Raw genomic sequence first — 25,447 nt, forward strand, 5'->3', positions numbered from 1 at the left:
ATGAGAGGGATATGACATAGGACAATGAACATTGGATCACCAGGATGGTGATTTTCTAAAAATACATTTTGGTTTATTACACCTTAGGTCGTGTTGTTTTTAAAGTCTGACCTTAATTTTTGGTAAAAGGAATTGCTCAACATTTTGGGAAATATTCTTTGAAATATTCTTTTTCTGACAAAGAGTTAAATGAGAAGATCGATACCACTCTCATGACGTCTCTATGGCAATTTGGCACAAAGACTGAAAGCAGGGGGAAATGAGGAAATAAAATGCACACACCAGCACTTGTAAGCTCACTAATTGGGTTCATAACTTTATAACACCGTTCCTTGTGTTTATATTGGCTTTTGAAAAGCTTTCCTCCTAATGCAATTTCAATGTTCAATTTTTTATCCAACATTTAATAGAGGCTTAAGCTGCCCGAGTTGGACAAATTAAGTGGATTATGTTTGAACATTTACATTCTTCTTCCTTCCAGTGCAGCTCAGCACAGATAGGAAAAAAAAAGATGCAATTTTGTACATTCTCTGAATGTACTTTTAGAAAATACCTACTTGAATAGATTCACTTAAACTAAGTTCCAATTTCCAGTTCCAATTTCATCACTACTTCCTGCATTCATTCAAAGTATATAGTGAAGTGTCAAATTATACAATGTGCACACAATTTAGGGCTCTAGGATATTTTACAAAACACATTTATCAATAGCATCATCCTCCTAGATCTCGGTAATGACATGTTCTGTGTGCCAACAAGAATCCAAAACGACAGAGGTTGTAACAAAGCAGAATAAGTGGATCCCTTTTTTAGTGCATAATGGAACAACAGTCAAACTGACCTTTCTTTGGCATCCCTGGCTTTAGATCCGTCTGTGGTCTGTGGGTCAGTTACCTTTAAGGATAACGTTTCGCATTTTGGCTGTAAAACAGAGCATTATTCCTCCTCATACTAATCCTAAAGTCCCAAGATCTGCAATAGATCCTCCAAGGCCGACATGACGGCACACCTGACACTGACACATGCACACCTATAAAACCTTACATACACAACTCCCCTCATCTGCTACTCATTGGGTGCACTGTTAAAACAGGACCTTTAACACAAAGGTAAAATCCTGCAATGGGTGTTTACAAGGCAAAGTTTAGCCATGTGACCTTGAATGTTAAAACTATCTGACAGTGACTGAGGGAGGAAGGGAGCAGTAGGGCGAACGCTTGATAATGGCATACTGCTGGTAGAAGTGTAAGTTAAGCCACATCTTTCAGTTGCACGTCTTCTTGCGTCTCGCTCGCTGAAATGTGAAGGAAGTCAGAAGTATAATAAGTGAGGAAGAGCAGGGTTTCACCTCGAATTAGCACTTTAGTTTAGAGACTGTAGCCTAACTCTGTGGTTAGGATGTAAGGTTTATGGAGAGAAATAATAAGAAGAGAGAGACAACCTCCTTAATGTACATTCTGTTCTGCTTTGGCTGCAGTTTCCAAGGTTGCCTTGCGTGTGTGTGTGTGTGTGTGTTTGTGTGTGTGCGTGTGTGTGTGTGTGTGTGACGGTGCCAGGCACAGCGTCTCTTCTGGCTCACACAGTGTTGACCCTGCCCTGTACTCTCCTCCTACTATGGGCGAGGCTTGGTGGTGAAGCACGTAGCAACACTGTGCTAATACTGATATGTGCATACGCAGATAGGCGTGTATGCTCATGGCCCACCAGATACCACACACAACATATACGCTCACACACACACTCTTAAAATAAAGACTGCAATATTTGCTCATTGCCTAAAAACATTCAGAGTTTGAATCCATGTTCACTATTATTTAAGAATTTGAAAATGGCTGCCAATTAATACCTTGTAGTGACTGTATTAATCAGTGGCATGGATGTATGTATTGATATAAGATATTTTACATATTTAGAGAGTTCGCTTCAGCGGAACATCTCAAATTAAAGTCTTTTCTTCCTCTTCAAATCACTTCTCTGGTAGCTTCACCCGACACAAATACACAAATATTCCCATGTGAGATGTATTGCATGGTATGTGAATTTTTACCATGATTTAAGGCATGCCCCTTTCTTTGAAACCTCCATTTTCATGTGAGAGAGCCCACTTTGTCCCAGTGCCTGATCGTATCTTGCCACCAGCCCACTTTATGTCTGTCACCCACTCAATTCCAAATGAATATAAATGAATGTTTTCCTTGTGAGACAGAATGAAAACAGTAAAGTATGTTACCAAAAACACTGGCTAATACTCTTAAAAGGAGCAAAATACAAAAGTAGGAAATTCTTGGGCAAAAAAAAAAGAAAAGTTATGGTCAAATCGTTTTACGTGTCTGCTCTTGGCTAACGTGCAAACTACAAAAGAGCTGGTAGACAAAAGAAAGAAGAGAAAGCTCGAAACTGTTTACAGTAAAATGAGACACATTGTTAATAATTAACGTTCAACTTGTGATCCAAATTCTGCACATTCACATTTATTTTTGGCATTTAGCTGGTCATTATCCCAAGCATGCAGTGCAGCAGTAAAACAGGCCTGCATTCCTAGACTGAAAACATTACAAAGTGACTAATAGGAGGGAGCGCAAAGGTCAAAGCAACAGGAACAAGTCACTGGATCTGACAGAAATTTGCACAAATGCAGCTCAAATTTTTACATATGATTAACTATAAATCCCAGAGTAGCATTTAAAAGAAAATCTGAAAAAATAACCGACCGAACGAGCCCGAAAAGCAGTGTCGTCACTACTGTGGAATCTACGAAGATGCCAGGAACATGTCAGAAATATAAAGGAGGCTTTGAATAATTTTAACTCTGCCTGCCTCACAGAATGACAGAAAGTATGTGCTAATGTGAGATGATGTTGCTGAGAAAAATGCCTATGAAATTATATTTATGGGTAATCGTGATGTGATCGTGAGCTATCCGACTGCTAACTGAATTTACTAACTGTTTAGATTCAAGGTAGATGTCAGAGAGTCTTCTTGTTGGTCTCACTACGATCTGAAGGTTGTCTCAGTGTAAATCTCTCAGTCCAGGACCTACGCTGACCCCCAAAGTTAGCCTTTGTTTGGCAGACGCCTTGACCCCCTTTAATCTTGTGAAGAGATAAATCCTTTGATGGACCTGGCCTGACTCAGTTGAAAGTGCTGTCCAGCCATCTCCATAGATCAACATAATATGGCATGTTTGATGTTGGGGGGAGCTGTGGCACGCGGGTGGGCTTCTTCTCCGTGACCTGTAACAGAGTCGTTATCCCAGGCCACAACCACAGATCTCGACCACCTTTCTATGCCTCCTGCCCTTCTCCTTCCCTCCTCCTTTAGACTTGTACACGACCACGACCAGTCCTGCCCTCTTCACCACAGAGCACTAACGCTCAAACAGGATAGTGGATCTGTCTTCATCGGGCACAGACAGACAGACAGACTCTGAGACGACGGGTTTCTGACACACAGACACACATTACTGTTTTAAAATAATATAATGTAATAAAATAATCATCCTTTAAAGGAATAGTGCAAAATACAAATGCGCTCATTTGTTTTCGTGCAGACTGATCGAGAGTTAGATAACTTTATGGCAACACTATGACACATTGTTTTTAAACTTTGATTTCGAATTTATTTCCCAAAATGTCAAATAATTCCCTAAAATATCAGTCTGGATTCTTTGCTCACAATGACAGCTGACTCATCAAGATCAAGATTGACTCACTGAATGTATTTCCCATGATTTTCACTGTTGTGAAAGTGAATGGTCCTTGCCTCCAAGTACATCACTGTGCTATATAAGTGTCAAACAAAAGCCTGCGATTAAACTGAGGTGAACTTCAGGGAGCTCTTTAGATTCCTCTGATAAGACCCTGGACCCATTAAGATGAGCCGTCCCTGTGTGAGAGCTGAGCACCGGCCTCACACACTCGTTCTTATCTAAATCCTTCATCAACACACACCTAATCTGACCACAGCTGCTAATGTTGATAGATTTCATTTCCAACTGGGGAAAATGGTTGAATTTGAATTTTAAAACTACAGGATACATTTCTATTTCATTATCCTAACTGATTAAGAGTTGGCTGTGCAGTGTATTAGTATAGCCCACCAGCAGGAGATAAGGCTCTCTACAGGTGATGCTGTCATGCTTTACTAACTCTGCACGTGTGTGTGTGTGTGTGTGTGTGTGTGTGTGTGTGTGTGTGTGTGTGTGTGTGTGTGTGCGCGTTGGTGTCACATAAGCATGTAAAGAGTACGTCCCAGCAAGACCAACTAAGGCAAGCAGTGACATTAGCACCCCTGAAATAGCTTGGAAGGCATTTTAATTGCATTACCCTGCAATGGCTCACAATGTTTTAGGTATAAAAAAAAAAAAAAACAAGGCGTGGGTTTATAAGAAAGACTCATTGTACATCAGTGATGGGGATTTCTCTCAGTGAGTGCTAAATTCCTCTATTTTAGTGGAACAATAAATACGTGGACGACTACATTTTATTTCCTCATTGTTGTATCTGATCTTTGCCCTCTTCCTTCCACATTCTACCCCCTCACCTCAATCCCATTTTTCATTTAAACCTCACTTCTCATTACTAAATCCATATTTGTTGCGCTTCTGCACAATGTAATATCTACTCACTGTGACTACAGTATTGTTGTGGTCGAGAGGGAAAATTTATGATGCATGCTGGCATGTTTGTCTTTAATCATTGTTGAAGTAATAGCACAGTCATATGCATGAAGTCTTACAATGAGGTGTTGAAGTACTTCATGAGTAGGAAACTTAACACAAACACAGGAAGCTGAGTGCTTCGAACTGAACAGGAGTTTTTGCTGTGGCGCTGCAGAGACTGATGGGGCGCTCAGATTAACTGGGGCCAAAGAACCTGCAGTTCCTACACTTTCTTTCTGCCTGGGCCGTCTGGACAAAGGCATCAGAGTATAGATCAGCAGAATATGGTGTTGGTATCACAGACTTTATTCTAAATTCATACCGGCTATGGCATTTTGGTTTTGAATGTTGGCTACACTTCTCTCATCCAACAAAACATCACGTGAAAGATTCAAAGATTCTCAGTGAAACAGAAAATTGGTATATATTATATAAAACAAAAAATATGATGAACCACCAGTACTGCATATCATTACCGTTACTGTACAGTAATAGCTGTTAAGACAATTAAAGAGTTAATATGATCAGTGCATCGAGCCTGTGTTGGTTACTCAATGGTCACTTTTCAGCAATTAAATGTGTTGCCAGGAATAAAAGGCAGGAAACATTCAGCACGGGTGGATTTGAGGTCCTACAGAGACCTCTGGTGGAGAAGTAAAACTTAGTCAGCAATGTATGAAACAAACCCATGTGCCAACAAGATAACTTTTAAATTAGTTTTTAAATTATTATTATTCCTTTCACAAATGGGTTCATCTGAGACACTGTAGATCACAACACTTTATTACACAGACTAGAACATGCTATTGGGAATTAAAAGAACAGCACTAGACTAGGCAGACACCCTCTTTACATTTAAGAATAGGCTTAAAAACCTTTCTTTTTTATAAAGCTTATAGTTAGAGATGGATCAGGTGACTGAACCACTACAGATGAGTCTGCTGGGGGACCTCTACTGATACACTGAGCTCCTCCACTCTATCCATCCAAATGTCACCATTGTATATCAGTTTTGTGTCTTCTCTCTCCTCCTGTTTCCTCCTCTCTGTCTCCCTCCCTCTTTACTTTACTTCAGCTATCCTCGGCCTTAGAGCTGTGTATCTCCAGGGTCCAGTTATTAGTCCCTCTACCCTGCCCAGTATTTTTCCTACTTGTTGTTGTTGTTTTTTGTTCCCTCTGTTCTTTCCTCTCTCCTCTTTCCTTTCCACTAATTATCTACATAATTCTGTATACTCTTCTGTTTTGTAAGGTCTTGAACCTTAAACACTGTAAAGTTCCTTCAGAAGGCTTTTGTTGAGATTTGGTGCTTAAATAAAACTGAATTGAATCAAATTTAATTAAATAAAATCTAATTTAATTGAAACAGAAATATATTTACGAGTTGGTAGGGGCTTTTCATTCTCCACAGTTCACATGCGCTTCCAATTATTTTCAAACCATGTTCTATAATTGGGGAATGAGCAATTTACAGCACAGGAGAAATAAACCTATTAACACAATAATATATCTTCAGTGTGCGACTGGCTGTTACCTAAAAAAAACACTAGATGGCATAAGTAATTGGGTTTTGGCCAAAACAGCACAGTGCATGTCAGGCAGACAGATGGCGCAATTTCTGCAGAGCTGCTGAGTTGCACAGTTCATAAAATGATCTACGTACTTTCTCAAAACTGAGCCAAGTCCCCAAACTGTCAGCGACCACCGCTCATTGCGCACGCTGCTGCGTACTGAGGAAGCAGCCAGCAGCTCTTTTTACCATGGCTTGAGTGGATTTTTCTTAACACAGAAACCTGCATAATACATTTCAAGCCACTGTGTGAAGTACGTTTGTAGGGATGTGTTATGAAAATCGATGCCACACAAAGAAAAACAAACGCGTCGCAGCCTCAGTTGCGCACGCCCGGCTGCTACAGATGGATCACCTAGTTTATGTAATTTTGGCACACACCACCAGGAAAGCGAGAGAGGCCTTAGCAGTCAGGAAAAGGTAAAAAAAAAAACACACATGTATTCCTCACAGCCCATTGGTCCACATTTTCCCTGTGCTGCCACAATACTGCACACACGTGACCAGCCTGTTTTCACCCAGTTAACGCATGTACTTAAAAGACAGGCCACTACCATTCAGCAACACAAGCACGACTGACAGCTTCTTCATGCCGGGAAGGTAAGATCGCAGCTGGGTGGACTCGGATCACTGGAAGTGGAGCATGGCGGCTGCCACGAGCAGCAACACATCCACAGCCACCCTACAGATGAAGCACCCCAGTATCGACCATACGCGGAAACGCATAGACCCGAGGAGGAGGCAAGCGGCGCTGTCCTTTCTCAGCAACATTTCGTTAGATGGGCGACCCGTGCAGGACGATGCAGACAAGCAAAACGAAGAGGAGAACTCGCTGGAAGCCAGGACTAGACAGAGCCTGGTTTCTCCGGAGCGCTTGGCGTACGGGGCTGCTGGCGCCGCCGGAGCTGCTGCTGCTGCTGCTGCTGCAGCGGCGGCGGCGGCGGCGGCGGAGGCGACCACGGCCGCACAGGCGCTCGCTTTTGCAAACCAGGCTCTCTTCGCCAGCAATCGGGCCAGTTTTGGGACGGGTCCCGCTGCTTTCCCGTTGGGTACCGACGCGGAGGGCGACGCTTTCGTGTCCTCGACACTCAGCTCGCCTTTCTCCGCGCTCCCAGCCTCGACCAGAGGGAGGCTGCAGACGTACACTCAGGGAATCCTTCCTGCCTCCTACTGCAGGCAGTCCCCCCAATACTGCCTGGAGGGCGGACAGATAGCCAACTCTGCGATAGAGCTGCAGAGGTCAAGGTAACTATGCGAACTCCTTTTGTGTTTTGAGGGACATGCAGCAAGCGGCAAGTGGTGTAATGTGAGGGGGATGTCATGGGTTCAAGCTTCTCTGCAGAGTTCTCTGCACAATCGTGTCACTAAGCTGTGACCATAGCAAAGACACAAACATGTTTCTCCAAGTGAGCCATTGCAAGTGTGCAGTCCTCCCACATTTGCAAAAGTCTCATCTGAGTCCTGCAGATGAGGTTTAATGTCTGTTAAATGATCTTATTTGCTGCAATATTCCAGCTTATAATTGATTAATCTGTCACATTTGATTAAATCAGTCATTTGAAACCTCTTGAGCACAGAGAGCATGTTTCATTTGGAGCTGGGGCGTACCATGGGTACATTATCTGTGCTTTGATTCCCTACAAACGTGTTTGGTGCGGGCCTTGGACAAGTGAAGCTGCACATTTCTTCCAGTCAGCTGTTTTGAGAAAGGTGCTGTTGGTTCCAAGCAACCGCACAACAATACACAGCAGCAGGAGGAGAGAGAGTCCAGCTCCTACAGATGGTTCACCTTGTGACCCCGCCGGTCCGCATGTAGACAGATACAGCAGGAGCACAGGTCCAACAGCTGTGGAGCTGCAACTGACTGTGTAATAAACCATGGAGAACGTGACGTGTGCTCATGCTTTGTGTCAGATTCACTAGATGTCGAATTATTTTTAGTGGATGTCGTTTCAAACTCTGGCACACACCTGCTGTCTCTTTCTTTTCCGTAATACATAAACTGCCTTGTAACTCTACACCCCTATACATATACAACCAAGGCTTGCTGCTCCATCTGTTTTTATTTGCCCCCCTTGTCTTTGCTTTGGAGGCACAAGTAGAGGTTGGAGGGTCTCACCTCGCAGCAGGACAGTTGTCAGTAACAGTCCTTCCATCCTACTCTCACTGTCAACACCTGCCGTCAAATCCTCTCAGCTCTGATTTCCATTCAGAGTTCCTCTCTTCCCCTAATCGTCTCCTCCCTCTGGTAGCTTTGCCAGACTTCTCAGGAAGCTCTATTTCATGGTGAAACACTCAATAAGCATCTAGCTCCACTTCCTGACATTGTGCAAATGGCACTGCTGAACTAACGGCTTCCATAAGTCTTAATCTGTACTTTTTCGCAGAGAAAGCGGCACATTAGAGAAGTTATATAACAGTCTTTTATAATTTTGTATTTTATGAGACTATTTATAGTTTACTGACTCTCAGAAAGTGCAGGGAATGAAAAGCAATAACTAAAATGATCCAGAATGACACCAAATACATCTTTACGGATTAATCACTGCACACACCCATAAAAAAGTTAACAATAGGAGACTAAACAATCTAACCACAAAGACCATTTCGTGACTGTTCTGGTTTTCTTCCTTCATTTGTCCAGTTGTGGTTAAGTTTCCGTTTTCCTGAGTTTGTTTAAATTGGCAAAATATTTGAAATTGAAAGTTTAAGCAGTCGACAAAACAATAGCACAACAAAAAGTGTATTTAATACTTTGTGGTGTGACTTTTGTGCCAGTCACTGTTTGAATTGTAAATGTATGTGGCCGTTACGTTGTATTTCACAAAAATACACCATTCGATGTACTGAAATGATCCATTTCCACCTCTGAATTTGGATAGTGATTCCACTGCTGTATATTTATGGTACTTAATGTGGATACACGTATGTTGAAAAAACACATTCAAAAGATGCCAAGCTCCAACCATTCATTTCAGTTTGGTGCATTTAAATAGCACCCAGTCACAATAAAAGTCAAATCAAGGCACTTCACAGTGTAAAGTTTAAGACCTGACAAAATATAACGGTATACATTGTGCTGCTGCAAACCCATAGCTATGGTTTTACATGTCTGGCATCATGTCTGCTGCACATTTCCTTTGCTCACTCAGTAAATACAGTATGAATATGTTGAAACCGTACTGGACCTTGATGTTTGGTATGTGCTTGGAGGATGTCCACGCAAAATGAATTCTAATGCCGAACAGTAACCAACCTGTTGATGGAGAGTGGCCATATTCCACCGACGCACAGACAGACAAGCACAGTGCCTGGTTTGTTTTCTGAGGGCAGCTGGTGGAAACGTGTCCATAGGTCCCTGGCTGGGAGAGGCAGGATGCCCAGGCCTTCTGAGAAGCAGCCTGGCTCTCTTCTCTGTATTTTCTGTTGTCCACTTCCTCTCCCAGGGGCATCGGAGACACACTCTCCCCTTAGACTTTTTGGCCTTCAGCCCTGCTTACTGAGGAAGTTGCAGTGCTTCAGCCAGAATAGACTATCTCAGGCCAAACCTTTCTTCATATCTTAATCAGACACATGAAAAGTATGGATGAGTTTTTATTCAACCTTCTCTTCTTTCCACTCCCCAGCTTTCATCTCTGCAGTTTAAATATAGTGTAACGGTTGTAATCTTGCCTACCTACGAAGGTGTGGAGCAATTTTATTCCATTCCCCAACTAAATCTAGGTCTTCAGCCGGGTCTCCCCCTGTGCTCTTTTTAATTGCTGAATCATGTACTTTGAAGTGTTTTAAAAGTACATGATTTTTTTAGCTCGAGGCTGCAGAAACTGGCTGGAAAACAAGCAGCACAAGCCACAGTAATTGTCCTGTGGCGTTTTTGTGCGAATTGGTCACATACTTCTGGCTATGAGGTTGATTGTTGTTCGCTGAGGTCATGGTTGGCATGAACACAGGATTATATAAGAATGCTTCATTTTCGTGCAGCGTTTTCCGTCTCTGAGCTGTCAACAGATGGAAAAAGAGTTGACTGACAAAAAGCATTCTAACTATAAGAATGAGTAACGGGTCACAGTACATTAGCTGTGCAGTTTGAAGTTATGACTTGTTCAGTTTCTCATCATAAAATGCTGACGGCGCCTTATGTTACTGCTGCTCATAGTACAAGTCTTATTTGTGTTTCTGTGTCTTGAACTTCTCTTTCATTCATTTATTTATCACATCTGCCGATACATGTCATTTGCACTCCTGGTGTCTTTGAGGATCAGTGACACTGAATTACTCTGAATGGACTTTTTTTAACAATCAAAATAATCACATTTCTGTGAAAAAAGGCCACAACATGGCTTTTTTTATTCCATTCAGTGAGTCCCTTTTTAAATGAATGATTATGTCATGTGGCGAGCTGCCAACTGGGCGTACATCTGAAACAGTTTAATCTTCACGTCTAAATAGTCCACTTGAGTTTTATAGCTTTATTGCATGGCACCACTGTGCTGGATTATCAGTGGCTTTTTAAAACGTATTTCAATTTCAAGGGGATGGTATTGTGTTACAATTACGAAACGCACTTAAGTCATGAGGCAACAAAAGCAGCCATTGTTTAAAAGACACTAAATGCTGATTGTCGTTGTTCTTACTGTCAAACTACTGTTCAGTTGTGTCCTCATGAACTGGAAACATGCCCTTCAGGCAAGTGTTGAATGGTTTTTGAAGAACATTAACAACTCACTGAGATTTGGAAAAATGTCACACAGAATGGAAACGGATGGATTCGATAAGGCTATTATATATGATGGTGTTACTTACTTAAAAGACGTTTTTATTAAAAACATGCTCAAAAACACGTCTTTAGGTGTTGAGTTGCTACCAGTGGCTTCTGTGGCCCAGACTTACTGAACAGCAGTGCTAAGATATTTGCTTCTAATAGATTTTAATGGAGGCTTACCCTTTTAAACAATCAGAGGAGGTCAATTATCTTTACTCGACTGGTAGGTTTTGCAGCATTCTTATTTGTGATCCAATTAGACCTGTACCTGATGGCCATGGGAGCGCTGGACAGAGCAGAGTGGAATACTTTTGTGTGTCAAGCTGCTGCTAGATCGAGTCCCCAAAGTTGCATATTATAGCTTTAAAACAATAGTAAGAAGATGGGTGACACCGAGCTGAAGAAAACTGCAGTGTTTGGTAATGAAGTGGTTTGTTACTGCAAGAGATGCCTTTCATATAATACATAATGATTTTATCCACTGTTTGCGTGAAAATATTGATCAGTGCAGCTTTAAGTTAAGCCTTCGTACCATTTTTAGATTAGAAATTAAAATTAAATTAAACATACAATTATTTTTCCTGCCTAATTGGCTAAAAAAAAGTGTCTGTATTATTATAAAAGTGTTTCTTTCCTAAAACGGAGTGTCAGCAATTAACTTTGTATGAAGTATTTCAAAGAATGAAGTTATGTACCATCAGAGAAAACCAGAAGTCTGTCTAGTGATACCTGCAGATACTATAGTACGATCCATCAGTCAAGGCTGTCACTGAAGAAGGATGACCAACCATAAATCACATGATCCCACTTGTCTGACCTTCAGGCAAAGATCAGGCCCCTCTCTTATGACCCTTTCAACACTGGCTGAGACGGCTTTGCTATCACGGACCACTGTTGTAATCATTTTACTGCATGCCCTTTATCATTGCTTGATGTTCTTTCCTACACTTTATGATCAATAGGTTCATAATAGAGGGTTAGCCGGTATTATGCAACATAATAATGGATTCATGTCTGCTTCAACAGTCTGGCTCCTCATGTAAACACTTATCTCACCCCATCTCCTCCGGCGTACAGAGGTCGCTCAGCTTGTGTTGGTTTAAACCCTGGGAGATCCTCAAGGACGGAGTTATCATTTGTTAATCTGTCCTCATGCTCTGCCACTTATTAACCAGCCACTCTGTTTTATGCTCTGCAGTCTCCCCCCTTCAGCTGAGATGCTCTGTGAAGAGGGGGTAGCTAAGGTCAAGTTTCTGCACCTTGCTGTATTGCTGCAGGCTGTCTTCAGTGCTACAGCACATTTTGACGTGTGACAAAAATTAGATACTGCAAGATGATTAATAGTTTGTTATGAACGGTCATTTGTTTACACTGGCAGACTAGTGAGACTCCACAGAAGATTTATTTACTGCGTAGAGACAAACAGACCCCTAGGAAGAGTGTGCCAGGTATGTGTTATTTGACCACTAATGTGTTAATTTCCACTACTTTACATGTGGCCCACTGAAAGGCTGAGTAATGAGTTGGATTACGTTGTTATTGTGGTGCTAAACATGCTATTACAACCTAATTTTGGAACAGCTCAGGCATACTTAGCGATCACATGTGGGCTTGTTTCTGAAACTGGCAGCTGATCATATAAAAGTGGTGCAGCAGAATTAGCCCGTTGAGTAGTTGAACTAAAGTGTGAAATAAAGGCCATCTGTGACAAAAATGTGTTTCACAAAGTGCTCGCAGAGCCGGCTCATTATCCTCTTAGAAGCTCCGATCCAGGAAAATTCTCTGATCCATTCAAGACTGAGAAGCGGAGCTGACCACACAGACAAACAGTGGTGTTGACGGATGACAGTCAGGGCTTGACCACCCAAGAACCAGTTTGTGTAAATTAGCCATAAAACATAAATATACAGCTGCTAATTTAATTTGGTTTGATGCTTGTCCCAGGGTCAGTGACCAGGCGCACATAAACCAAGCTTTAGTGTAAAATTACTTTTGAGGCTCTTATTATTATTATTAAACCTCTGGACTGTTTCAGTACAGACTGACATCAAAGGCCATCCAAGTCATGGTTTTATCCCAGGAAAATGCCTTTTTTTATTATTATTGCTTTGAAGAATGTTTTTTAAGTATTATTATTATTATTGTTTTGCCTGACATTGTCATATAAATAACTTTTTTCTCTGCCTTCCTAGGCGAAGACTCATCTCTCAGCGCTCTTCGCTTGAAACACTAGAGGATATAGAGGAAAATGCTCCTCTACGCAGGTAGTAAACTGCACACATTCACATATGTTCTACTGGATTTTGTGTGTCTAATCTGAGACATTGTGCTCTGTGTAATCCCACTGACACAGCTCCTCTGTTTGATGTTTTGCATTTTTACCTTTCAGATGCCGAACCCTATCGGGTTCACCCCGACCAAAGAGCTTCAAGAGGGTCCACTTCATAAAGAACATGAGGCAACATGATATGCGCAATGGAAGGTATGAAGGCAAACAACACCATCTCCCAGTCAATACAAGTTGTCAGTGGATAATGGCAAGCTGCCCCAGTCAATGAACTGCAGTTCGAATGTTTCTCACATTACAAGTCGCATCGCAGGCGAACACTCGCAGCATGCTGTTCTCACTTGAGACATATATGCATATCTATTTTCAATATATTATGTTATCATCACTGTCAAGGTTTTGGAATCGTGCTACGTAATCACTCTACTCCACTAGTAAAGGTTAAATCACTGCGTCACAGTTTATACAAGCATGTAGTATACATCACACGAATCCCTAAACACGGATCACTTTTATGATGATGTGTGTGTGTGCAGATGAGAGATGGTCGTTTGACTGTAGACCAGGAGACCAGCCGAGTGTTTGAGTAGCACCAGAGTGGTGAATTTCATTATCATTATTATTATTATTATTATTAATGTCACATTCTTTGGATTTGAAAGATAATTGAGTTAGCTGTTCTTTTTTTTTTTTTTTTTTAGTACTTAGTCATGCACAGTCTGATTTGTGCTTTTTGAGTCAGATGTTTTTCAGGTGAATTGTTTGGAGCAGATTTGTTAACTTCAGTTGTCTCTGAACTTAAAGTTCAGAGACAACAGATCTCAGGCGTGTCGCTAGCTACACATTTAGTTTACTTTCTTCTTCAGTTCTACCTACTACATTAAGTCTCCTGATAGTTAAAGAAGATTTTTTCCCTTATACAGATCCAGGAGTACTGGTAAACTGGATCAACATTGTTTATGCCCTGATGTTGAATTGGTGTCATCGTGTGTCTGTGAGCTGCAGCTATTAAAAGAAGTCATTTTCAGTGTTATTCAAAGTCAAAGGCACTCTGCTCTCTGTGCTGTTGACTCATCACTGGTAAACATGTCTGATTAGATACTGAGTGCCTGTTTACACAGACACAAGAGTATTAAGTATAAATAGCAAATGTTAACTTGTTGTAAAAATGCCATATAGTTACCGACTACATACGCTGCAATACTACAAAACAGCACCACACACTCACACTGAACTTTCAGTTCATTCTCTTCCTTCTGAGTTTTGACTGCACACTTTCTCCATCTTTAACCTGTGGATCTTGTCAGATAGATATTGATTAGCTTGTTTGCCATTTTTGTTTTTATAGGATAGTCCTTATCAGTGGCAGAAGATCCTTCTATAGTGTATTTTCTGTCCTGCCCTATCGAGATTGTAGCCAAGCAGGGTATGTATCCTACAGCATGCCATACTTTGTAACTTCCTCCAGCCTATGCTCCCTCCTTTCCTTTGTGTTCTCATCCTTCTTTTTCTGTAGATATACTCTACTTTGACTGGTGCATACATAGCAACGGGTTGGTTCTGGTGGATGCATTTTTTTTACCTATTTCATATATAAAAAAATAAAGGCTTTACCTTGTATATATTGACTATATTGTAGCCTAACGCTTGCTTTTTCCATAATGGCTCTGGTGGCTTTTGGGCACTCATCCTTTTTGTTCAAGTCAACCCATTTTTGTCTGTTGCTGCCTTTGCTGTGTAGCATTTAAGACTCATCTTTCCTGGGGGTCCTGCTCTTCTTAGAAATTTTAGACCTTAAAATAAATGTGTTGTTCACTGGTCTAATCATCCACAGACTGGAGATTCTGTTGCATGTCTGTTTTTGCTTGTTCCATACCTGGATATAGAGTTTACTCGTCTGGGAGCTCCAGCAGAAATGTGGTGTGTTTGTAGATGCTTGTTTTTATGTTTTAAAGCAACAAAATGTTCCATACAAAGGGATCCCGCCTGGCTTCCATGAGGATAGCTCTGGTGCAGCCTTGTTTCTGTTCCAATCACATGAAACGTGAACGTGTGTTTTTGGAGGAAATGAAAGGGAATGGGGGTCAGAGAAACATCACAGCACAGTACCCAGGAATGCAAGCTCTACACAGCCAATCAGTGCGAGGCCAAGGGTTAATAAACCCCCAGAGCTATCTAATACATTTGATTGCACTTTGCTGCTAATTGACAGTTTATAACTAGCTTTTGGCTGCTTCAAAGTGTTTTCACTGCAGCTGTTATTGCACACAAAACGGCTAATTGCATGTGCATAGTCTTTCCTCTTTCTTTCCTTTGTCTTCCGTCTCTGTCTATAAATATTGCCCCACGAACGAACATTGCTTTGCACCATAGACTGGTAATTATCCGAATTGCTTACCATAGTGTGACATTTGCTTTACTTGCCGAAGTTAGATATGAGGATTGATAGCACGTTTGTCTGTTAAACATCAAGCTGCAGCCAGGAGATGGCTAGATTTGTTTAGCAAGAGGAAACAGCTGTCATGGTTCTATCTAAAGGTAAAAACCAGCACCATAAAAAAAAATAAACAAATAAAAATGTGTTAGTTAAGGAAGTTTCCTCAGAGAGGTGCAGTCACTTTGGCTCTGATAAGACTTTTGGCTTCAACCTGCGCTAAAGCTTTGCTGATGGTGCCTTCATATTTACAGTAGCCTGCAGACAGCTGTGGGTTCAAACCCTTCTAGGGTCAGCTGTAGATATTCTGTGTGCATGGTTTCCTAGTACAGGCACAGATTTCCTCTGCATTCTTCAGTCTTGAAAGACTGAATTGAGTTGTGCTCCTGGCACTGAGTTGTAGTTACAATTGACCCCTGCGGTAAAAAGCTAGATGGATCAATTGTAAAGGCAAATGTCCTCACAGGGATTAATAAAGAATAATTTAGTGATTGCTGCAGGTTTAATACAATAAGTCTGTAGTGGAACAATGTTACAAGCTCGTCGAGCCAACTGTTTTTAGGGGCTGTAAAGTATTTGGTAGCACAACAGCCAACTGGGCTCTATTGTTTTAGCCATATTAATGTTTATTCTTTGTTTGGTGCTAGATTTAGAAACATTTGGCATGACTCAATGAGCACATTGCATAAGTTCTAACTCCACTAACACAGAGATGGGAAGCCAGTGATTCCTATTCATGCATGTTACTAGGCAATGTCAGCTTTTTTTTTTAATGGTTTCCTTTCATTTCTCCTTATCAGCAGACTGAAGCACGACCTTTTTTATTTTCTGGGCTGGCTTCATAGAAAAGCTCTCTCTCTCTCTCTCTCTCTAGAAAGCTTTCCGTCCTTTTATGTTTTTTCCTTTTCATTACATCTCCACTGTTCTGTCTGACTTCTGCTGCCTGGGGATCTCTATGTCTATGATGCATCTGTCAACACTGTGTCCTGACGTGCATGTCCAGGTCGGTTTGCCCGATAGCGCCGTTTCCATTACAGCAGATTAACAGATTGGCCCCACATGTCACCAAAACACTGGGAGAGTCACATGAGACATCACTGTGTCATTTCTTCTTCTTATCTGGGCACCAGTCTTAACAGAAAGCACAACAGAATGGGAAAAAGATTAGAAAAACAAGACAGTGTTATTATTGAATTTAATGCCTGCCGTCTGCTGTCATTTCACAGCAATGTAAAAAGCCAATGTTTGTTTATTAAGTATGTTTTACCTTTTAGATTACTGCTCTGACTGGCATTGCCATTTTATCCTTATATCCAAAAATGACAATGCCAATCAAATATGACTTTACGTGCACACAGTTTAACTTTGTCAGCGGCAGACATTAAATATAAAAATCGAGTCATGTGACTCTGCTGTTTACTCCACTGACACACTTTCCTCTCCAGCTGTCTGCGTTCAGCTTCAGCAGACCATTTGACCTTCTGCAAATCTCCCACAGCAGTGTCACATTTTAGGCACTGGTGAGACAGCAGCTGGTACAATGAACATGTACTTGCTTCTATCATTCCCCCCAGGGGTCCACTTCATTTCAGATTGGCCTGAGATGCACCCAAAGACTCGGGCAATTAGAAAAAAATCTAGGCCAGCTGATTAGTGCAGATTGATACAGGGGCAATGTCTGTGAGGTAGAGATGAAGAGGTGAGCTAGGACAGGCTTTAGCAGGGAGGAATGGGAATGAAATTAGATGTGGTAGTGCTTGTATCATGAAAGCTCTAAAGGTCTTGTACTCATTGTTAGGGATGTAAAGGTGGAAGGAGGGCGTCAGCGGCACCCATCAGGAGGCGTCAGTGCCAAGGAGATGGTGATCGGGCTGGAGGGAGTGGAGTTGGGAGCAGATGGAAAGGTGAGAAATCAGCATAATATCAATATTATAATAAGACAGCATGTACTGCAGGCTGTGTATCGGCAAGAATCTAAAATCAGTTTCATGATACAGGAGTTATTATTCAACATTTTGTGACATGCACCCAAATCTGCAGGAATTTTCATTGCATCTTGCTTTATATCAGCATATGGAGTCACAGTGTGACGCCATGCAAGAAAACTCCTACGGATTTAGGTACGCGAACTCTTCTCTCTTCATTGGAATGAACTTTGGTTGAACACACTTCAGAACCTCTAACTCTTTTTTTTTTTGTTTTTTTTTTTTGCATAGCACACCTTTTTATGTTAACAAGAAAAATAATATAACCACCATTGTTTTTGCACACGAGTCACAGTGTGTCCAAACTTCTGCATCCAGCTGTAACTGAAATAATAGAGAGTTCTTGATGTTGCCAAAGTGGATGCTGCCTCTCTGGTATAACATAATGTGGCACTGAATGAAACTGTTCATGCTTTTGCTGCTATGACAAAATAACAATCTACTGTAGGTTCAGCAGATGCAACATAAGACTGCTTTTTGTGAACATATAGTATAAACCTGTGTCCGCAGACTGTGTCCTACACCCAGTTCCTGTATCCCACTAATGTGCTGGGTGGTCGAAGAAACACCATCGACTCCACCTCGTCCTTCTCTCAGTCTCGTAACGCCAGCCACCGCAGCCTCAGTTTGGGTCGAGCCAACAGCAACCAGAGCAGCCTAGACACAGGTTAGTCAGCTGCCAAAGAACACTTAACATATTCATTATGATTGTTGCATATTCATAACCCTCAGTTTGTTTTTCATGACCCGGTACATTTTTTTTTTTTATTGGAAAGGAATTGTGCAAACATTCACTTCTGGCTCAAACCTCTGTTGTTGTTTCTGCTATTGGCAGGGAATGATCTGGGGGACTTTCGGGAATACGACCCCAATCTGCTGGATGATCCACAGTGGCCTTGTGGAAAACACAAGAGAGTCCTCATCTTCCCCTCCTACATGGTGAGAAAGTAACACACCACCACCACCACCAGTAACAACAATAACCGCAACTGCACACTTGTCCTCTTGAGGGTTGAATGGAAAAAGGTTGTTTTTCATCCAGGACATGATTTGCTGAAATAGATCCAGTGCTGTTTTCCCGTTTTTGATGAAATGTTGATGGTTATTTTTATCATTATGGACCTTTTGTGCCCAGTTTTCCCACGAAATAAGAACAATAACACACCGGGAAGATTTTTCAAGCTTGACAGTTTCTTTCTTTTGTCTTTTTCTTTTTAATTCTCCTGAATGTTATCAGCTGTTTTTCAAAGTGAGGCAGGAGGATGTTTCCGACATTTTTAATCAGCAAGGTCACCGGCCTAGACTCCCTTCCATCTTCTGAGGCCTGAATAAATACAAATACTTTATCCCATTGAAGTGGGCAATAGCTGTCAGATATCCACTTTACTAAGGCACCTACAGTTATTGTGAGGTTTATGTCTCAGCACTAATCACTCTCGCACTTTTCCGGCAAAGAGCGGATGTTTTATTGTGGTTAGAAAAAGAAAAACCTGTAGACTGACTAGACTCCTCCCTCATTCTTTCCTTGGCTCTGTTTTTGTTACGGAGACTGGCAGAATACACTGACATAGTTTAAATGTTCAGTCAAGGCTAGGCTATGCTTTTTTTTCCCCTCTCCTCTCTTCCTCCAATTACAAAATCCAGTGTTTCCAACAATGGCTATTGTGTTTACTACACAAATGGAAGCAGTACGTTCTAATCATTTCCGAGAATAAACACAGGTTGCTTAGAAGACGCGACTCTCTAAATGAACTTTCAAGCTTAAGCAGAGGATATTAACTTTATTATTATCCTTGGATTGTGTGGGCACTTTTAGAATTTAATTATTTTGTTTTTACATTGTCTTATTTGCACAATACTATTATTATCATTATTTCTTTCAGCTTTCAAAAGTCCTTCTGTAACTCCTTCTGTTAGGTCAAAGATATGTGTGAGCTGGGTTTAGATAAAAAAGAAAAGGGGGCGTGTGTGTGTTTTATTTACTTTTTTTTTTTTTTTTTTTTATATGTCAGTACAGTGATAAGCTCGTCTGCATGCACAGGTGTTTTTAGATAATCTGACTGAAGTGCTACAGGTCAACCTGAAAGTGAGTGCAGCCAAATGGTTTGTACTGTAATAATCCTGCACACAGCTTCAACAAGTATAAGTGGGTCAAAGTTGAACCAAGACGTTAGTCTCTGAACCATGACGGGTGTTTACAAGGAACATTTTGGGTAATTGTTTGCTTTCAGGATCTGGATAGAATGCTGGATATGTCCACTTACATAAGTTTAGCTAATGTCAGGGTTTGTTTATCATCTGACTGATCGTGTTGGTGTCGTGTTGGAAATATCTTGGGAACTCCAGTGTTGTTGTTGCAAAAAGAGTGAGGGTCAAATCTGCCAAAATAAGTATTAATAAATCAGGATTATGTTGTGTGGTGGCAAAGATTTGTTTTGGCTATATCTTAAATGTAAATGGGGAATTCAGCTAAGAGCTGTGAGCGTGCTTTGTTAAAGGGGTTCTCATTCCAAGCACAAACCCTCAGCCCCTCGTTAAACTGTCCTAATGTGATTTACTCACCTGGTTCTCCAAACATGCTGGAACAAGCGCTGAAGGTTGTTAAAGAGTAGCCCGATGAAAATCAAGTATGTTTAGTGTCCTCTGGATTTTTTTAAAGGAAAATGCTGGCGAGTCTTTTTTTTTATTTTATTATTATTATTATTATTATACTTAGCATGTCCAATTTAAAAAAATCAAAACCAGCAATCTGGCACTCGAACCCAACCCTGTTCGTCCCTAATGGACATCTGCACAAACAGCTCAGAAATAAATACTTCAGGAAGAGTCTCGGCTTGTCCCAGTTTTACCCTTCAGATTTTATCAAACATGACTGAGACAGAAGTAAGTAGCACATAAACAGCATATTTGGAGCGAGACTAAATAAACAACTGTGTTTATTGATATGAAGGAACACGTCACCTACTGCAGTGGTGTAGCTCACTTGTGTGTGTTTTTTTTTATTGTGCTCAGGGAACAAAGAGGCTTTCAATACACAGGAAATACGTGTCATTAAGATCAGTTCTTTGTTTCTGGTCTGTTCATGGGATTTGTTGACAATAAGAATAATATTTAATGTCACTACAATTATCCTTTAAGTAATGTAAGCAATGCCATCAATCAGAAAGCAGTGGAATCCAACACTGGGGTGTAAGGATCCAGTCACCTTGCTCAGTGCTGACAGTGTGATCACTCTGACACCACCTCTGGTTTTCCTTTTCAGACTACGGTCATTGAATACGTGAAACCCTCCGACCTCAAGAAGGACATGAACGAAACCTTCAAGGAGAAATTCCCCCATATAAGGCTTACGCTTAGCAAGATAAGGAGGTAAACGGACAGAAGTGTAGAAAACAGACATTTGGGTTGCCTTATTTAACATTGCTGCCTGCTGTCTTTTCATTTCCCACTTTCTGTTTTAACCTCTCTTCATGCTCTGTCTCTCTTTCTTGGACAGCTTGAAAAGGGAGATAAGAAAGCTGGCGCAGGATGAATGTGGTTATGAGGAACCGACCGTGGCCATGGCTTTTGTCTACTTTGAAAAACTTGTTCTTCAAGGCAAACTAAACAAACAGAATCGTAAACTCTGCGCTGGAGCTTGTGTCCTTCTAGCGGCCAAGATCGGCGGTGATCTCAAGAAACACGAGGTCAAGCTCCTCATAGATGTAAGTTTTCCAAAAATCCCATCCAAAAAAAATAAAAATCTCTGTGGATTTATGATGTTTAAAAGAACAAGAAGAAATCTGGCTTATTCTGAGTAGCACATTGTTTTAAGAAACAAAATTAAATGTGACATTTCATTCCACCACAAACATAATTTGGCCGAGGGAGGCAGCAGATAAATTAAGATCTGGGCAGGAAAAAGCAGACCTGTTTGAATGACACCTGTAGGGGCTTAGTGAAAAAATATATATTTCTTTTTTTTAATTAAGTGATTTAATCAATTGAACCATCGTGTCACTTGACTTGACATCATGAGGCTAAAGAAAATGTATAAGAGAGCAGAGAGCGTTGCAGTCACAGTCTAAAATAAATACAGCAAGTGTTGACATAACCCTTCAGTTTTATGAAATCTGATCTTAAGAGTTAGTTAAGACTTCAGTGTTGAAACAGCGTTTCACTGCTGCCGCTGGTTGAGTTTTAAGTTTGATTGACATGTGATCACACCCAGCATTACTGCTGAATAGGTGTGGTCACACGTGAGCTTTGTTGCACCTTTAACCACACCCAACAGTGGAGTCGAGCTGTATGTCACTGCAGCAAGGTGAGAAACACAGGCATGCATTAAGGATATCCTGATATTTGTAATGTCTAATATGGGATATGCTCCAAAAATTCCTTCAAAATAAAAGCAGCTTAGCAGTGCCTTCTTGAGTAAGACTCACGCAGCATTGCACGGATTCGATGTTTAATCTTTACTCTCTTTTTTTTTTTTTAATTTCCTGTCAGAAACTGGAGGAGAGGTTCAGAGTGAACCGCAGAGAGCTTATAGCCTTCGAGTTCCCTGTCCTGGTGGCGCTGGAGTTCAACCTGCACCTGCCAGAACACGAGATCATGCCCCACTACAGACGCCTGCTGCAGACTTCCTAGCATTAGTGACCCATCAGGAGGAGGACCAACCTGGTTCTCCTCCTGATCCTCTGCCTTCCATGGTATCCATCCCTCCCACTTCTCTCCTCGTCTGACAGCTTCAAGGTACCGTGTGTTGCTCAGCTGCAGCCGTTTATCACTACCAACAACACTCTCCTTCCTCTCAGACACCTGATAGCCAAAGGGACAGCACCTTTTTTTTTTTCCTCCATTGCTTGACTTCTACATTCAACACTACATGGAACAATGAAAGAAAAGCTTCTGTCGTCTGCAAACAAGTCGTTTTTCTCGTTTGCATGTGTCGCATTACATCACTTTGTGTATTTTATACCTCTCTTATTGATTAAGAGTTGCTCTTTTTTTGTTTGAATCTAATAGTGAACCTTTATCTCAGTTAAAACAATCAATGATTGTAAAGTTTTTATCATCTCTTCTCAATAATCTTGTACATTTTCTTTGGTATGGTTGGTTTCTCCTGGCCTGCGTATACTTTAAACGACAGCCTTTTAAGTGGCTGTTTCCGGCTGGACTGTTATTCCTCAGAATGACGCATCTTTTTGCAAGTCATCATTTTAAAAGTGCACTTTTTGAATATGGCGAGACTTGGTGGCCACTGGGATGTTTTTTCAGACTTTTACTTTCAGACTTGCTCGGGAACTAACCCTGAAAAATAAGCTGTGTTCATAAACACCCACCGAAGTCATTTTGGACATTTCTTTTTTCCTCTCTTACGGCTTATTCACTGTTTTCTATCAACAACAATCTGCATGAGAAGAAACTATTGTTTGTACACAGGTACTTGCAGGCGAGATAGGACTATCTATTTTCACTGAAGTATTGCATTCGTTTTCTACCAGTCAAATTCTTGCTACGGACTTCTGGAGACTTTTATCAGTGTCGAATTTACTGTGCTCTATGTTAGAGTGTATTGCTACTGTAGCACATTTAAAGTGCTATAATGGGGTCAAGATTGTTGTTCTGAAGAGTTCTTTGTGAGTTCGAAAATGCCATTTAACCAATGATCAGGATTATCAGCACGGTGCTCTAGTTTTGAGAGAGAATGGCCTTCACGTGGAGGATGTGGGTTAAGACCCTGTGCCAGTAATTATTCTTCTGCTGAAGTGTCCTTCAGTGTCCAAGACAGTGAGTTCCTCCAGTCTTCAGGGAGCCTACTGTTCAGCTGGTCCCTGTCCTCCTCCTCCTCCGAGGAGACAATGTAAACACTCTTCCAACAGGGATCAAAGGTGGCTCAAACTTTTGCTTAGCTTGATTTAGCATTTGTTGATTTGAAATTGATGATGGAAAAAAAAAAAAGACTGAAAATTAGCAGTTGTAGCAGTGTGACCAATTAAAAAGTATTATTCCGTTTATTTAGCATTTATTTCCACTTGTCTATTTTTTTTTTTTTAATCGTGTTTGAAATGGTCACACAACACCACAGAGTATTGAGAGGCCACGGAATCTGAAACACACTGTAGGCCTACGTGAAACTGAGCTTATTTCTGTTTGCAAGCCCAAAGATTTCGCTGTAAGATGCACACTAGATTACTAAAAACTCCGTGAGGACAGACTCACGGCGACACTTATTACCTGTGTATGTTTGTAAATAAACTGCTTTGCTTGTTCAATCAAAACAAGACTCTTGCATGTTTCCGCTTTACCTGAGTCTCTCTGTTTATTGAGTGACTAATCGGACTACTTCTATCCATGCTCGAGGCATGACTCTAAAAATAGGTCCGCAGCTTTGGTCCAGGCAGAAATATCTACAAATTACAGTTTGTCCAGTACTTTAATTTATGACTAAACATAACACCTGGTAACTGGGTTATAATTCAGATATTTTAGTTGGCAAATGTTTTCTCATGAAGAAAAGTTTCTCCCTGGAGGTTTCCTTAAATTGCTGCACTGCAACTTAATTAACATTACATGTAAACGCTGACTCCCAGACATGTTTTTATGCAGCCTACACTTACTGCATACTTACAATCTGAGGTCATTTCCTTTTTGAGTGTAATGTTTAGCACTAATCCATGTGCTTTTTAAATGCACTGCAGGTATAATAAAACACTAAAAACGTCAGTCTTAACTTATGGCTGTAGCTTTAGTGTAGTTGGATCTCAGTGGGCACAAACATCAGGGTTTTATTCTACATATGAGATTTCTTTATTGTCAACTGATGTGATGTCTGTTGCAGATTCATAAACCAGCAGTTTGTAAACGAGTCATGGCTTAGTCAAGTCAAGCTTTTCCCTCTGGCTTGCAAATGCATAACCGATATTTCCAAGCTATGAGGACTTATCATTTCAGTACAGTATATCAGGTGTGACTCTCCGCAGCCTGGAGATGAATTGCACCTGCAGCTCTGATGCAATCTGAGAGGTCCGTTTCTCATCGAGTGGGAACTCCTGCCTGACACACATCCAAAGTAAACAAGGCCAGCAGTCACGCCAGTCTCGTGCTCCCATCAAAACAAACAGGCCAGGCCCGAGTGTGGACACATGGGCATATCTGGCTTAGTCCTCTCCATTGACGGCCTAATTCCCCCCTCACTGCCTCATAAAGGGGTCTATTGACAGCCCTTCCTGAACCCTGCTCACACATAAGTGACCCTCATTGTAAAAGTATGTGTACCATCGTTTGGGGCAAGCTGCAGTCTATTGACATTCCCTTTAAAATAACATTTGGCTGAAACTGCATTTTGCCCCTTTCCTGTCATGACACTGTGACTCAGGGCTTTTCCGATATTTACAATTGTTTGTAAACAAGGAACCACTTGTTCACAACAACACTGAATTTGGTTCAGTAGTAAAATGACGTTGTTATGAACAGTTTTCATAATGTGAAAATCCAAACCCACCAGTGTCTTTCTTCAGTAACTGTAGTGTTGGTCAGGAGGGGGAAGCACTGCGGGTGGACCTGAAAATCTGATCCTGGCTTCGTGTTTGACAAGGCTACCTAATCCCTTTTGTTCCACCCCAAGAGTCAGTTTCAGAGACAACCGAACCCACTGTAACAGAAAACCATTGACGCAGAGCAGGACATTAACCTTTCTTACACGCAGCTCAACTTTTTAAGTAGTTCTGGTGGAGGCCTCAATGTCAGTTCAAGGACAAGTATGGGTGG

At 41.2% G+C, this 25,447-nt stretch overlaps 1 protein-coding gene across 2 annotated transcripts; it reads left to right on the plus strand.

The window, feature by feature from the left end:
- The first annotated feature begins 6,206 nt into the window (after window positions 1-6,206).
- Window positions 6,207-23,961, plus strand: cables1 (Cdk5 and Abl enzyme substrate 1). Of its 2 annotated transcripts, XM_026373983.2 has the most exons (10): window positions 6,208-7,472; window positions 13,182-13,253; window positions 13,379-13,471; window positions 14,625-14,702; window positions 17,509-17,614; window positions 18,206-18,362; window positions 18,531-18,634; window positions 20,958-21,064; window positions 21,192-21,399; window positions 22,184-23,961. In XM_026373983.2, exons 1-10 carry the CDS (start codon window positions 6,871-6,873, stop codon window positions 22,322-22,324), a joined length of 1,668 nt encoding a protein of 555 aa, XP_026229768.1. In that variant the 5' UTR covers window positions 6,208-6,870; the 3' UTR covers window positions 22,325-23,961. The 2 variants fall into 2 exon arrangements, with proteins under 2 accessions (XP_026229769.1, XP_026229768.1); XM_026373984.2 differs by lacking the exon at window positions 14,625-14,702 and having other exon boundaries at window positions 6,207-7,472.
- Window positions 23,962-25,447: the final 1,486 nt, after the last annotated feature.

Source organism: Anabas testudineus, chromosome 17 (assembly GCF_900324465.2).
Source record: "Anabas testudineus chromosome 17, fAnaTes1.2, whole genome shotgun sequence".
Classification (NCBI taxonomy): Eukaryota; Metazoa; Chordata; class Actinopteri; order Anabantiformes; family Anabantidae; genus Anabas; species Anabas testudineus.